This window comes from Carlito syrichta, unplaced genomic scaffold (assembly GCF_000164805.1).
Source record: "Carlito syrichta isolate Samal-C Ts95f unplaced genomic scaffold, Tarsius_syrichta-2.0.1 Scaffold166711, whole genome shotgun sequence".
Classification (NCBI taxonomy): Eukaryota; Metazoa; Chordata; class Mammalia; order Primates; family Tarsiidae; genus Carlito; species Carlito syrichta.
In genome coordinates this window covers 14,236-31,107 of record NW_007110807.1, presented here as the reverse complement: position 1 = coordinate 31,107, position 16,872 = coordinate 14,236, and the positions used below count along the sequence as shown (strand labels likewise).

The window sequence follows — 16,872 nt, the reverse complement described above, 5'->3', positions numbered from 1 at the left end:
GTCACCTTGGGAGGCCAAGGTAAGAGGACTGCCTGAGCCTAGGGCGTTGAGATCAGCCTCAGCAACTTTGTGAGACCTCATCTTTACCATAAATCAAAAAAACTAGCTGAGTGTGGTTCCAGCTACTTGGGAGGCTGAGGTGGAAGGATCGCCTGAGACCAACAGGTTGAGGCTGTGGTGGCTGTGAGTGTGCCACTGCACTGTAGCCTGAGCGATAGACAATGACTCAAAAAAAAAAAAATCTAAAAAAAGAACATGATCAAACATGTTTTTTAAAAAAGAGGCTTTGGTTGGGCTCAGTGACTCAGCCTGTAATCCCAGCACTTTGGGAGGCCGAGGCGAGTGGATTGCTTGAGCCCACGGGTTTGAGACAACTTGGTGAGACCTTGTCTCTACAATAAATCAAAAATTAGCCAGGTGTGGCTACTTGGAAGGCTGAGGCGGAAGGATCGCTGGTGCCCAGGAGATCGACGCTGGGGAGGCCATGAGTGTGACACTGCACTCCAGCCTGGGCGACAGAGTGAGACTCCAACTCAAAAAAAAAAAAAAAGAGCCTTTGTTAAGTACCAGCAAAAAACTAGCTTTATATATATTATCAGGGTTATTCAAATATATGGCTAAGATAATTTCAAAATAATCACTTGCGAGTTCACACATTTTACTATGTAAAAAGTAATGCTAAAAAATGAAAGCAGAAGTCTGAAGAAATTATTGTGCAGCTTTTAAAAAGAGCAAATTCCAAGGGCATGCCTGCTTCTCCCTTGGCTCACTACCAAATATATGTGACATAAAGTATTTTACTTTTTAAAAAATGCTCAGTGCTTTTAAAAAGGGCATGGTAGGCCGAGTTTGGTGGCTCAGCCTGTAATTCCACACTTTGGGAGCCCGAGGTGAGTGGACTGCCTGAGCCTGCGGGTTTGAGACCCGCCTGGGCAACTTGGCAAGACCTCATCTCTACAATAAATCAAAAAATTAGCTGGGCGTGGTAGTGCACGCCTGTAGTTCCAACTACTTGGAAGGCTGAGGCGGAAGGATCGCCAGAGCCCAGCAGGTTGAGGCTGCAGTGGCCAGGGGTGGTTACTGCACTCCAGTCTGGGCAACAAAGTGAGACTCCAACTCAAAAAAATAAAATAAAATAATAATAAAAAGGGCATGGCAGGATGAAGAAATTATATATCAAGATATATAAAACAATTTTTACTAATTACTTGTTAAATAATTTTTAAAATATTTTATAACTAAAGCAAAACAAAATTTGGTGGTTGAAGATATTTTCAACTGTTACTTATATTTGAGGAAATTTTCAGGCTTAACTTCTTGTATTAACAAGAGTACACAAACAACTTTAAAGCAAAGCAAATATTACCTAGGATTATAACACTTGTATTTTACAAATGACACATATTTTCTGAAAATTTGAGTGTTACATTAAATAACTGGGTTCTAAAAATTAAACAAGTCTGTCCTTTCTTAAGTTCAAATTTGCTATAGTAACATCAACTGATTATGCCTTCTTCCAAATTCATCTGTGGGCCTGGAAAATTAAATCAGTATTGACAATGGAAAAAAATAGCTTATGGTTTACCACATTAACCTTGTCAGTTGGAACAATGAAATTTCTTCTGGAAAACATACTCATCTTTTTGCTTTCAGAAGTATATTTCAACACTCAGTTTGAATGAGGTATCTGTCACCATATGCTATGCCATAACATTTGTTTTTTTCTTCAGAGGCAGGGAGATTTTTTATTTTTATTTTTGGCTTCTGCAATGGAATTTCACCAAGTTTTTAAAGGTGTTAACTTTACTAATCTGCAACAACCATCATTTTAATGTTGTATATAAAACCTGTTAAAATGGGCCAGAAACAAGGTTTGTGATACTCATAATTACCTTTGACAGTGGCAATATTTAACCTTTTGCATCAGTCTTAACAGACTGACAGTATAACTCAAATTATTTGCATATACATAATATGTGTAATTTTTGAAAAAAAGCAAACTATCTATTTACAATTTTTAGAAAAGATCTAATGTAAAAATATTTTTCTTATGTATATATTTCCCTGCCATGATAATGTTAAAACATATCAAGAGTCTCCTCAAAGTTCAAGGGTGAAGCACATAACATTCCATTTTAGTTGAAAAATTCCTTTACACAGCCAACATATTTTTTCAAGGCACTCTAAGAACTCTTGAGAATACTATTAAAAAAACCGTTTCTCTTGCCTTCCCCTCAAACTTTTCTGAATTAAACTACCATGAACAGGCTTTTCCGAGATTTCATTTCCCACAGTACAACCCCTAAGTTATTTTTCTTTTATTTGGAGCCACTCCTTCATTTTCAACTTGCTGAGCAGGCAAGCAACTGCTTCTGGTTTCCATGGAGACTGGATTCCTGTGGCTGCGTGTAAGCATTCTTGCTCCACCAACCTAAGAGATAAAGGAAAGAACAGAATAGCTTAACGTATCTACAACATACCCATATATAGTCAACTCTGTATTTGTTACCTGTGTACTAATCACCTTGCAAATGATCCCTTATATTTTTAATCTCCAGCTGCCTGGCTGTTTCCAAACAAATTTTAATCTGATGTAGTTTCAAAGTACTAAACTTTCAAATGGAGTTAGAACGGGGTAGATGGAGAGAAGTGAACGGGAAACTACTTTCTGTGTTAAACTGGAGGTTGAAATGTTAACGTAGAAAATGAGGGATGACAAGCCTTTTGAGCAATGTGTTTGCAATAATTAAGCCAAAGGGCAAGAAAAAGGAAGAAATGAGAAGCATGGAGGAAGGGAAAGGAAATATAAGAAGGTCATAGGCACTAAAGAGGGAAAAGAAATCACATGGACAAAAAGACAAACAGTAAGAAAAGTAAGAAAGATAATGAAAACGAGGACAGAGACAATTAGGAAGAAAACAGAAACGTGCAAGAAGGAAGAAGAAAAAAATGTGAAAAAAAGAGAAAAGAGCTGAAGGAAAAGAGCAAGAAAGAAAGAAGAAAAGAGGAAGGAAAAAACTGGAAGGGGAATGCAGATGGCGGGCAAAGGAAGAAGGAAGTTGGGAGGAAGAAACTGTTGAGGTGCCGGTTCTACCTTCACATCTACCCTTCCTCGCCCTCACTTTCTAGCTCACAGACTAGGGAAAGGAGATGGTATCGTCTTAGGACACAAGCCCTTGCTGACTGTAGTCCCGTTTAAAGATGAGATCTAGAAATGCTGTCATCTGCTTGGCCACGGGAGAGCATAAAGCTTTAAAAAAGGGTAACAGAGAAGGTCGGGTCTCGCAGATAATGACCAAAGCTGTGTGGCCTAAAGCTGTCTCCACAGAACTTGCCCATTTTTGCCCCTTTCCTCCTACCTGCCTTGCACTTTCTGTTTCTTTATATCCTGTCTAGTGAGCCCCAGTCTGAAAGCGGTGGGTGGTGATATGGTAACTCTAAGCACTCTCTCTATTTCTGGTCCAACAGAAATGGTACTGGAATTGCTTCAAAGGGCTACTGGCTCGTTAAGAATGGCTTGAACTCCAGCTTCCATCACATAATATTTACTGACCCTTTAAAGGGCATCTTTTGGCTTACAATTATCTGACAAGAAAGGACAAACTTGAGTAGAGATTTGAGTCCGAGTTTGTCTGAAGCCGATGAACTTTTATAACACATTGATGAGAAAAGTGCTGTGATTTTAGATTCCCGATTACCCCTCCTATTCAACTAGTATTTCCCACAAAGGAACACTGACCACACTAACTGCATAAACATTTTTGAGAAAAGCAAGCGTTTTGGAACATTTCCATTGCAGGTGTGTATATGTGTGTATTCCTTTTTTTTTTTTTTTTTTTTGAGTTGGAGTCTCACTCTGTCATCCAGGCTGGAGTGCAGTGGCCGCTCTCGGCCACTGCAGCCTCGACCTGCTGGGCTCCGGCGATCCTTCCGCCTCAGCCTTCCAAGGAGCCGGAATTACAGGCATGCGCCACCACGCCCAGGTGATTTTTTGATTTATTGTAGAGATGAGGTCTCGCTGCCCAGGCGGGTCTCGAACCTGCGGGCTCAGGCAATCCACTCACCTCAGCCTCCCAAAGGCGCGGGATTACAGGCTGAGCCACCAAGCCCGGCTCTCTTTTTTTTTTAATTTAATTTTTTTTTTGAGTTAGAATCTCACTCTGTCGCCCAGACTGGAGTGCAGTGGCCGCTCCCGGCCATCGCAGCCTCGACCTGCTGGGCTCCCGCGATCCTTCCGCCTCAGCCTTCCAAGTAGCTGAAACTACAGGCACACGCTACTGGCTAATTTTTGATTTATTGTAGAGATGAGATCTCACCAAGTTGCCCAGGTGGGTCTTGAACCCGCGGGCTCAGGCAATCCACTCACCTCAGCCTCCCAAAGGCGCGGGATTACAGGCTGAGCCACTGAGCCCGGCTATGTGTGCATTCGTAAAATGAATATGTATTGTAGAAGTTGTAGAAGGAAAAAAAGGGATAAGACGCAGCTGCTGCAAAGACTGGAAGTGGAAGTCAAAAGCAGCACAGGAAGCAAATGACACCCTTCAATATGACCTTTGCTCGATGCAGGAGGAGGCAGATGCAAGCTCTACTGGGAAATCTCTCAGGGTTTGTGCCAAAGATACGACACAAGGATGAAATCTGAGTTCAAGTGGAACTATGGGGTTATGGGATCACATTAGAGGCAAAAACATTTGTTATGAGTTTTTTACACCATGAAAATATGCACATGCTTTGTTTCAAGCACGTTTTACTTCCCTGGCTTCCTGAAAGCCCCAATCTTACCTACTGCTGCTAAGGCTGGAATTTGCAACTGTGCTTGACTTGGCTGGGACTAGAAATTCTGATTTCCACAACTTGGCTAGAAGGGAAGAATGGGTAATGCCTATCAAACAGAGGTCTAGACTGTGGGGAGGTGAGTGCGAGATTACCAGAAAGTTTTTGTTGGCTTTTAAAAATACATCAAGTCAAGTATTATTTATCTGATTGTCTACTGCTGGGCTGTATGACAACCTGGTCCTTGATAAACTCGCTATTTGTTCCTGGATTGAATGCACAAAGCATCTTAAAACATATAAATCAACAAGTGCTCAGTGATTATTGAACTGCTAGACATAATATTTACGTGGCGAAACCGCCAAAATATGGAATTTTTCCTTTTCCAGATACACTGATATGCTGTGTAACAGTGATATGATTAATGGACCACCCTCACAACAGGTGTCCTGTAAGGTTACAGTGGAGCTGAAGAATGTCCATGCCTGATGATGTCACAGCTGTTAGAATGTCCTAGCGCAACACAGTACTCTGTCTGTGTTTAGATACACAGATACTTACCAGTGTATTACAATGGCTACAGTGTTTAGTACACTAGCATGCTGTATGGGTTTGCTGCCTAAGAGCAGCAGGCTATCTGTACAGCCTAGGTATGTAGTAGGAAGGTCTGTGTAAATTTGCACAAAGACAAAATCACCTAACGATACATTTCTCAGAAAGTATCCCCATCATTAAGTGACACTTGATCATAAATTGTTTTCTTATTATACTAAAGCACATTTTGGATATTATTTTTAAAAATCAAATCATTAAAGTATTCCCAAAGCATAAAGCACTCAATGTTTAGTGTCAGGCTGTATCAATAAAGAAAGCATAATATTACTCATTTTTTTTTAGAAACACCTTGTACAAACATAATACATTTTTCCTTTACTGAAAGTTGTTCAGTGTCAAGATATTAAATTGTTCATTTTCACAAAAAAAGAATAAGCCACCCCCCACAGAGAATGATATGTTATAGGTGAGAGATGATAATCAGTGTTTCTAAATTAAAAAGAAATCATTCTCTCAGAAAAAAATGCAGATCCTTCAGAAATAGTTCTTTAATTATTTTTAAGTCCCTTAAGAACATTTTTCCATAGGTGGTTATAAAAATTGCTACTATATTAATTTAAACAGAAAACAGCCAACTAGAACTGAAGATAAAATAGCTTAAAATGCTAACAACTAACTTTCTCCACTATTATACTTGTCCAAACTAGTTAACTACGTTTATACTTTCTTGGCCAAAGCTATCTAGGAATGTGCAAGGAGTTTTCATTTCTAAAAGGATACTCCCCAACTGTATGTGAAGTGAAAAACATAATAAGCAAACAATACTGCTCGCTGTAAATTATAAAAATCCTCAGTATTTAGCATTTAGATATTTTTCAAAAGAACTTGAGAACATTTACAGATTAATTTAGCATAGTAGAAAAAGGAAAAAAAGAACAATACCCAAAGGAGATACAAGAGTTGAAGCTCTGGAGCAACAGCACTGAGACGATTCCAGAACTCAGACAATTTTGACTAAAAGATTTTTGACAGGTTAGAAAATCTGTTTTTTTGTTTCCTCAACATTTAGATTCGTTTGCAGAGAGCAAAACTTTTCCTATAACTAAACTCAAACTGGAATTTCTCACATGATGTAAAGAATGACGGACATAGTGGAGAACATCTATAGCCAAGGCTTTAAATGTCATTCAAGTGGTATTGTTGGGAAGGGGTCTATAAAGAGAACAGTATTTGGGTAATTCAGTCAATACTAAGTTATATAATACTTAGCAAAACACAGTTTAGCACTTAATGCTGTAGTTGTATTTTCTATAAGACACCCTGCTCACTAATTACTAATACTTGCAATTTAATTCTTTATATTCTACTTATCAATTTTTAATTACATCATAATTTTATTATATGTATTCTTTTGAAAACTCCCTCAAATATCTAATAAAATGAAACACAGTATATATAAATAGAAATTACCAAAAAATTCAACTTTGGTTTTCACAGGAGAATAGGGATTTAACTTTGTGGATGCCTTTCCCATGCACCCACCGCGCCAGCTAACAGCATTTTATTTGACTGATGAACCATACAAAAACAAAAAGTTCTGCTGACAAAGACTGAACTCGGAGAACATACAACTTTAAGTACACTTCCTACGCATATAGTTTTTATAATGGTGCTATGATTAATGTGGCAAATGTGGACAACAGCTCAAAATACAGTATTATTGAAATAAATAAGCAGCAACCCAATGAACATTTAATTTCCCCAAAAATCTTACCTTTCGTTGTGCTGTGGGATGCAGTGATTTAGGTGGAAAAGTACAAGGTATTCTTCCGTGATGGATATGATATGGTAATAAGAGACTGGGATCTAATGGGACCCAGGGAACTGAAAGACTGGAAGGTATGCCAGGAAGGCTACCATGCGTTTTATGCAGATTGTATGCTGTTCTGGTGACTTTTCCATCTGAGGTCTTGTAGATCAGGAGTGAAGAATCTTCTGCTGCATGAGATAACAAGTAGGAACCCTCCTGCAAGCTAAATCCACACAATGAAACAACCCATTGGCTCACAGTGTCAATTTCAACAGTGTTTTCTTTATCATGTTCTATTAGCAAAATTGAAAACAATTATGAGAATAGCACACTGCCCCTAAAAAACACTTTCATGACAAAGTAAGACATACTAGAAGTCTTCTACATGATTTTCATGCCTTTTAGACACCTCATTTTAATTGTTAACTCAATGTTCAGAATATCTGATCACTTTCTTTTTACTTTTAGACCCATCAATTTGTAAGTTTTCATTTAATGGGAAACAAATAGTGGGTCTAATTCTCTAATCCATGGGGAACAGATACTTATACTGAAAAGTACTTCATTCGATACTGCACCTCCTTTGTACCTAATAATAGGTGAAAAAGATACAAATACTGTCCTATTGCTTCACATGAATTTTCTCATTAGATCATCCACAACAAACCTTCACAGAATGATATTAATTTAAGGTGATAAACAAATGAGAGGAGCTAAGCAATTTGCCCAAAGCTCTGAGTGTAGGGCTTAGACATGAATCCAGGCAAGCAGACTTCAAAGCCACACCCTTATCACAGTCCCCTACTGTCACAAAAGTCAGCGATGTCAGACATCAAATCCACAAGTTGTCTTCCTCCTTAGAAAGCTTTATGGGATTCAAAGTATCATCATAAAGAGCTAAAGGAATATGATTAATAGATTGTACTTTCTTCGGATTATACACTTCTCTGACCCGAAGGTGCTAAGGAAAACATCAGTGCTTTCCCTAACACAGATATAGGAAAAATATTATATATGTTGATGTGTGTATTTCTGTGTGTGAGTGTGTATACTTAAATATATTTTTTGAGATGCTATTTCACTCTGTTGCCCAGGCTGGAGTGCAGTGGCAATGATCATGGTTCACTGTAGCCTCAACATCTTGGGCTCAGGTAATCCTTTTGCCCCAGTTGCCCAAGTAGCTGAGACTACAGGCCCATGAGACCCTACCTGGCTACTTTTAAAAACAATTTTTGTAGAGATGAGGTCTCGCTATGTAGCCTAGGCTGGTCTTGAACTCCTATAACCAAGTAATCTTCCAGCCTCTTAAAGTGCCAGTATCATAGATATGAGCCACCATGCCCAGCTTCTCATATTATTAAAAAATAAGATTCTTGGGCTGGGCTCGGTAGCTCAGCCTGTAATCCCGCACCTTGGAAGGCCAAGGTGAGTGAACTGCCTGAGCCTGTGGGTTCGTGACCCGCCTCGGCAACTTGGCAAGACCTCATCTCTACAATAAATAAAAAAAATTAGCCAGGTGTGGTAGTGCACGCCTGTAGTTCCAGTTACTTGGAAGGCTGAGGCGGAAGTATCGCCGGAGCCCAGCGGGTCGAGGCTGCGGTGGCCGGGAGTGTGCCACTGCACTCCAGACTGGGCGACAGAGTGAGACTCCAACTAAAAAAAAAAAAAGATTCTTTAGCTATACAGATCTGCCTACGAATCTAATAAGTTACGTTTTCATTAATCTTTTACACTAAAAAGTAATAGGTATTGGCAAAAAAAGTCCAGAGGTTTATTCTCATCCTCTAAATTTTTTTCCCCAATCACTTCTACTTCCATATGAAAAAACTGATACTTGATTTTGGTAGAAGGGATAAATAAAATTTCAAAGATTGAGCTTATATCAATAAAATCATATATCTTAACTACTTCCACTAAAAATGAAGACAATTTTGGTTTATAGAGAAACTATTTAATTCATAAAGAATGAGAGGCACTCTATGAGGGAGTATCTTACAAGTGTGCCACAAGTGCAATGTACAATGGATAAAAACGATGGTAGGCAGAATAAAGCCCTCCTAAAAGTGTTTATGTTCCAGACCTTGGAACCTGGGAATATGCTACATCACATGGCCAAGGGGAATCCACACAGCAGATGGAATTAAAGGTGCTAATCAGCTGAATTTAAAATGGTCAGATTTTCCTGGTTATGCAATCACAAGAGCCCTTAAACATGCAAGTGAGAGGTAAGAGCTTCAGAAGGAGATGTGCCTGTGGAATGCCTCTCGAAGAGGTCAGGGTAGTCAGAGCTGAGACTCAGCTTGCCTTTGTAACTTGGAGGATGGAGGAAGAGAGCTACAAGCTAAGGAATACAGGTAGCCTCTAAAAGCTACAAAAGGCAAGGAAACAGATGCTTCCCAAAGTCTACAGAAAAGAATGCAGTTCTAATGATGCCTTGATTTTAATCCAGTGAGCCCTATTAGGCCTCTGACTTATAGAATTGCAAGATAAATTAGTGTTATAACACTAATCTGAAGTAAATTGCTATAGCTGCAATAGGAACACACAAATTTAATAAAGTATTAATAATAAAATTTCAAAAAGCATCTCGTCTGTAAAAGTTCAAGCATAAGCATTGTACTTCACGTGAAAAACAATATAAAAAATAAAAATGTTATAATAGAATCACAGAATCTCAGAACTGAAAAATACCTAGGAAATTATGGCACCTGACACCATCATTTCACAAGTTAAAAAGCTGACATCTGGTTGCATAACAAGGTAAGTGGAAGGTCAGACTCAGAACTTTGAAATTTTGACTGAGTTCAGACTCTTAAATTGTTTTCATGTTTATCTTTGGTAAATGCATAACAGAAGGAAGGCAAAAGTTCACATAACAAAACAGTTTGAAAAATGATCAGGAGAACAATCCAAATTCTAAATATGCCATGGATCTAACAACTTTTGATCACTAGCTTTACGGTGTTTTTTTATCCTGAAAATGAAAACAATACAGCTACAGTAGATTCAATAATGATCCCCCATGATGTCCATATCCTAATCTCCACAACCTGTGAATATGTTACATGTAATGGTTTTACAGATGTGATTAAGTTAAGGATTATGAGATGAGATTATTCTAAATAACATAGGTAGGCCCATTGTAATCACACAGGTCCTTAAAAAGGGGAGGCAGAGAAGATATTCCTATGCTCTACTATAAAATACTTAAGATATGCTGTAAGAGGGAAGAAGGCAGTGTGACATGGACACAGAGATCTGAATAACGTGCTTTGAAGACGGAGGAAGGGCCATAAGTCAAGGAATATAGATGGTCACTAGAAACCAAAAACAGCAAGGAAATGATTCTCTCAGTCTCCAGAAGGAACCAGCATGGCTGCCATCTTGACTTTAACCCACTGAAACGAAATTTGGATTTCTGACCTTCAGAAGTATAAAGAAAATAAACGTGTGTTGTTTTAAGCCACTAAGTTAGTGATAATTTGTTATAGTGACAATAGGAAACAAATATAATAGCCTTAAAACTGTAATTGCAAACTCATTCAAACCAGATACTATCATGCCATTTTAAAATTTCTATTCTAACAACACATTTTTTAACATTTGACATAACAGAATAATTTTTGCATTTCTAGGTTATTTTCTATTGCTAACAGCATATTTTCAAAGTCTAAGAATTTTTATCTAAGAAAATCAGATATATCAATAAAAAATGTCCAAACAATACTTACCTACTTAATTTCTTTAGAATATGTTGGAGGATGTTAAACAAACTTGAAATCCTATTAAACAGAAGAAATTCATGTAAAATTAAAACACAACAAACTTACTCTTAACAAGTACAGTTCCTTAGGAAGAGAAATGCCTTCAATAACAAAAGAAAATCACAGATGAGATAATGTAAAACAGAAACTACTGAAACTTATTTCTATTTGGATTATAGTATTTATTTAATTTTTGTCATTACCTGAGTTCCTTTCATTATTTATTTATTTATTTATTTTTGAGTTGGAGTCTCATTCTGTCGCTCAGACTAGAGTGCAGTGGCACACTTCCGGCCCACCGCAGCCTTGACTTGCTGGGCTCCAGCGATCCTTCCGCCTCAGCCTTCCAAGTAGCTGGAACTACAGGTGTGCACTACTATGGCCGGCTAATTTTTGATTTATTGTAGAGACGAGGTCTCACCAAGTTGCCCGGGTCTCGAACCCATGGGCTCAGGCAATCCACCTACCTAGGCCTCCCAAAGTGCTGGGATTACAGGCTGAGCCACTGAGCCCAGCCATCCTTTCATTATTATAAAGTATTTGGCTTAGTATGAGTCAGAGCAGTTGTAAAGAAATCACTATTGTATGTTCAGACTACATACTTTAACAATGTTCTGAAGTCTTTAGTAGAACTAACCTGCAGAAGACTTTGCCTTTTAGAGATGGTAGTGAATTAGCTTCCAAAGAAATTAACAAGTACTTTAAATGTGTGATAACAGAGAAGCCACTGATTGGGAGACAGGATAGCTAAAGAAAAATGAAATATAAAATATTATTCTAAGAATTTCTTTAGTATCCCTTCTAGACCTAAATCATTCCCTTTATTTTTAATTTTTTTAAAAATAGTTTTCACTGGGAGAGGTGAGACAGATGGTAAGTAGGGTATAGGCAAGTTTTTCTATCCACATATGTAAAATATTACTGCTCAAGAGAAGTAATTCTTATAATAGAAGTGGACGTATTTAAGTACAAGCAGAGAGTTTAAATTTGAATCTGGGACCCCTAAAAAGCCTTGTCAAGCCTGAAAGCCGAAACTATGCAGCTAGTGTAAGTCTGGACCATTTCTCATCCTAAGTGGGAATCAAACATATTAACTACCCAAGCTGTCACTAGCTCAGTTGTGTGCTCTAGGGCATGTCACTCTAAGTCCCAGTTTCCTCGTATAGAAAATGAAGATGATACTACCACCACCAATTTCCTAGGAAGTTGTGAGATGCAAATGAAATAATACTTGTGTTATTTTCCTTTGCATTCAGGCACTCAGAGTCCTGAGTACAATAAATTCATTACGGTCTGATGTATCTCATGAAATCAGAGAGCAAAATGAGAGTTAGCAGAAGTTGAGAAGGGAAGGAAGAGAAGTTGGCTAAGGGGCACAAAAAGACACACGGGCAGAAAGAATAAATCCTAGTATTCAACAGTGCAGCAGAGAATCACAGTTAACAATAATTTATTGCATATTTCAAAATAACTAGAAGAAAACTACAGTTTTCCCAACACAAAGCTAAACATTTGAGGTGATATCGCAATTACCCTGATTTGATCACTACGAATAGTATACAGGTATCGAAATGTCAAATGTACCCCAAAGATACATACAACTAATATATATCAATTAAAAAAGAAACCAAATTGGGTATAGGGAGACCTCAATGTATCAAAGGATTAAAAATTTTGAAAACATGATTTAAACTTAACCAATATTTAGAAGCAAAGAAAAAACAGTGATCACACTGACAAGTTTTTCAACTCCCACCACAAAGTAAACTTTCTTACTTGAGCGCTGAAACCTTTTCTTTTAATTCTTCCGAGGCAATTTCTTCCAGCAGGAAAAGCTTTGAAGTAAATGCATCAATATGCCCTAAAATAAAATATCAAACTTAAATAGAACAAGCAATTGTAGTATTTAGAAAACAAAAAACCAACAAGTTATCCAGTCTCCTTTATCTTTTTACAAAATTTTAATAACTGTTAAGGAATCTTACATTCTCAAAGAAGGAGAAATACACATTTTATGAAGTCTATTAAGCTATCTTGTAAAATGACATAACAGTTCAGCTTATAAAATATGTATTCATTCTCAAATATTTGCTGAATGTAGAAAAGTTTACACATGTCCATATACATAAAATCATTTCAAAGTCTACAATTTATAAATAACAACTGTTAAAATATTGTTGTTTCTAATTCCTGTTAAAGTTACACTTTTATGGCATTTCTTTTTAAAAAGAATTTTATGTACCAATTATCAAAACAAGTTGATAAAATCAAATTTATGGTCTAGGCCTGCTAAATACATCTCTAAAACACGCTTGGTTCTTAAGATACAAATCAGATTATAAAAATCTGGCTTATTACTTTTTAATTAAAGCACACCATAAGATTTAAAAAGAATCTTTCCCATGGTTTAAAAAGAAAAGTCAAGTCTTACTTTCTTACAAATATGACATGAGTCTAGATTTCCAAAAAACAAAAAAGCAAATTCTTAAGATGATACTTTTCTTTTAAAAAGTAATGTGCATTTTCTAAAACAGGTTGTGACACAACACCAAAGCCCTGAAATGTCCTGGGTTAAATGTTGTATAATCAAGTCCATCCCAAAGCCATGTTTTTGTATCATGGTTAAAAATATCAATTAGCACAATAAGAGTGTAACACTCACTGAAGCTGAAAATAGTAACATTTTTATTTTTATTTTTAGCTTCCAACATTAGTTATCAAAACATGCTACCTGGAAAGCTGATGCCCATAATTTAATACCTCATTTTCTAATATCTATGCCCCTTTCATTTCATTTGCTTTATGCTTATATGAAGAATTTAATTAGAAACATTTTTACCAGATGTCTTCCCTCTACAACAACAAATTCATTTGTTCCCACAGCTACTTGTTATTTCTACAACAACAAATTCATTTGTTCCCGCACCTACTTGTTATTTCTTATACCAAGTTTTAGTTTCACCTCTGCACACATTATATATGCCATTCATTATGCAGTGACATTTCTAATAACAAAGACACATTTTAATGGCTTAATAACCATAGGAAGGGAATATTAAGTACAATAAAATATTTTTAGACACTTACTAAATATGCCATGGGAAGACTCAGTAATAATTATTACCTTTTTAAAGAAACCCAGTAAGAAAGTATGTATTATAGTATATGTCAAATATGGCCTGTCAAAAATAATTACACAGAGAATATCATACCAAGTGCTGTGACGGTCTACCTCCTCAAGGAGTTTACAACTTAACATTGGAAACTTCTAATCTGTGGGCCTCAGATACAGACATAAGTGCTTAAGATATTCATCTCCTTAGTCCTTGGGACAGCCAAGCAATGCTTGCAAAGGCAAAAGCTTCCTGGCCATCGCCCTTCAGCGTGAGCAAACTCTTCTAACATTACAGTGTGCTGTACAGATATTTCTTGTGTATCAGGCTGCAAAGTACTGCTTTATATAGGACAAAAAAAACTCAATGCAATACAAAGAAAGCCTTTATATACATACACACACACACACACACACACACACACACAGGCGCGCGCGCGCATACATTTATATGTGCATTCGAAGTCCCTGCTTGTAAAACATTATATATTCTCCATAAATGTACAGAGAAATGGAAAAAATGGTAAAATATTTATTTAGTATACTGCAATTCAAAATATTAAAAACAGTGAGAATTTAAGTGCTTTAAAAAATTTTTTTAAATAAAAAACAAACCAAGAGCAGTCTGAACATGCTTGCTGCCTTCCTGTACCAGTGACCACAGGGAAGAAGCATCTTCTCTATGCCCTGCCATACTCTTTTCTAAGTGAGGTCAGCTTCCAACGTTGTATCCTTTTTGTGCTTTTAACATCATGGGACATCTTCAGGAGTTCTTTTAACATAAAATCTTATGCCAGTGTCACATCTTCATCCTGTAAGTCACAACCACTCTCCTCATTTATGTCAATTAAGTTTGCCTTCACTAAGTTCGTCTGGCAGCAAAGCTAGAGTCTCTTGAACAGCACCAGTGCCAACCTTCCCGCTGTCTGCTATTTCCTCTGTGATTCCATCTATGTTCGATGTACATTCACTTTAAGCAGTATCACTTTTTGTTTCTCTGCTTTAATATTTGTTGGCCAATTCCCTCTATTGATTTTCCACTTTGATAAAATGCCACGTGAGTTCATCCCTGGGAGACAAGGAGGCAACACACCTGCACACTTTGCTTCTGTGCATTAACTCCACACCAGGTGCACAGCAACCAATCATGGACAGACTGAGAGGAGTGGCACAACTGGCTGTGGACCGTGATGCACTTTTGCTATTTAGGAGTGATTTGTGGATGGAAAAACCAGGAGTGAAGTTTATACTTTATGCAACTACCCATCATTAACACATTGCTGTAATGAAAATGTGTGCTCATCAGAACTGTGTAAAGTGAGGATTGCCTGCATGTCAACTCCATAAACTGATTTGTATGATAGGAATGGAGAGTAGATATGGTGATGAGACTACTTAGGAAATTTTCATTTATTTTCTTTTTTGAGTTGGAGTCTCACTCTGTCACCTAGGCTGGAGGGCAGTGGCATCCTTCCAGCCACCGCAGTCTCGACCTGCTGGGCTCAGGCAATCCTTCCACCTCAGCCTTCCAAGTAGCTGGAACCACAAGCATGCACCACCACGCCCGGCTAATTTTTGGATTTATTGTAGAGATGAGGTCTCACCAAGTTGCCCAGGCTCGTCTCAAACCCAGGGGCTCAGGCAATCCTCTCACCTCAGTCTCCCAAAGTGATGGGACTATAGGCATGAGCCACTGTGCTCGGCTGGGAAATTTTCTTAAAGGAGTAAATACTAATGTTTTTATCAGACTAGAAGAAAAAAAATTCTATCTAAAGAAAGAGGGGACCCGGGCTCAGTGGCTCAGCCTGTAATCCCGCGCCTTTGGGAGGCTGAGGTGAGTGGATTGCCTGAGCCCACGGGTTCGACACCCGCCTGGGCAGCGAGACTTCATCTCTACAATAAATCAAAAACTCAGCCAGGCGTGGTAGCGCATGCCTGTAATTCCGGCTACTTGGATGGCTGAGGCGGAAGGATCGCTGGAGCCCAGCAGGTCAAGGCTGCGGTGGCCGGGAGCGGCCACTGCACTCCAGTCTGGGCGACAGAGTGAGACTCCAACTCAAAAAAAAAGAAAGAGGGGAATGTATTTCTAGCAAAACAAGCAAGCAAAAAACAAGTGTGTTTATTCTACCTGAAAAAGAGACTATGAGCTACAGACATGGTTCTAAAAATGTTGTCACCGGACCAGCAACATCAGTAAAAACTCATACTGTCTTCGGTTCTAATCTAGACCTACTGAATCAAACAATCCAGGGCTGGGACCAGCAATCTCCACTCTACCAAGCCCTTCAAGCGATTTCTTGGACATGTTTCTTAAATTAAAAAGGTTCTGTAACAACATTTAAAAAAAATACCCAAATTCATAGAAGCTTAAAATAGCATGTTAAAACATATCCCCCCAACCGCCTACACATACCAAAACTTAAAAAATCACAATCATACAAAACATGTGTTTCACCAAACAGTTGTTACAGAAACCAAATACCCCATACTGTTAAAACGAATAGCTCATGAGAGGACAGGAGTCATGGAGGATAAGCAGCTAGCAGGGCAATGACTACTTAGGACTCTGCAGAATGTCATCCATATAGTTGATGTAAGTTTTTTTGTTTTTTTTTTTTTGAGTTGGAGTCTCACCCTGTCGCCCACACTGGAGTACAGTGGCCGCTCCCGGCCACTGCAGCCTCGACCTGCTGGGCTCCGGCGATACTTCCGCCTCAGCCGTCCGAGTAGCCGGAACTACAGGCACGCGCTACACGCCCGGCTAGTTTTTTGATTTATTGTAGAGATGAGGTCTCGCCAAGTTGCCCTGGCGGGTCTCGAACCCGTGGGCTCAGGCAATCCACTCACCTCATCCTCTC

General features: G+C 38.3%; 1 protein-coding gene across 1 annotated transcript in view; it reads right to left on the bottom strand.

Moving 5' to 3' along the window:
• Positions 1-1,267: 1,267 nt before the first annotated feature.
• The window catches only part of LOC103252540 (little elongation complex subunit 2-like), a 25,864-nt gene continuing 10,259 nt past the window's right edge, over positions 1,268-16,872 (bottom strand). The window contains exons 4-7 of the mRNA XM_008051135.1: positions 12,679-12,763; positions 10,870-10,920; positions 7,103-7,361; positions 1,268-2,431 (exon numbers count right to left, since the gene is read on the bottom strand). Of these exons, the coding sequence (XP_008049326.1) occupies positions 2,303-2,431; positions 7,103-7,361; positions 10,870-10,920; positions 12,679-12,763 (524 nt within the window). The 3' untranslated portion in view covers positions 1,268-2,302. The remainder of the gene's footprint in view (positions 2,432-7,102; positions 7,362-10,869; positions 10,921-12,678; positions 12,764-16,872) is intronic.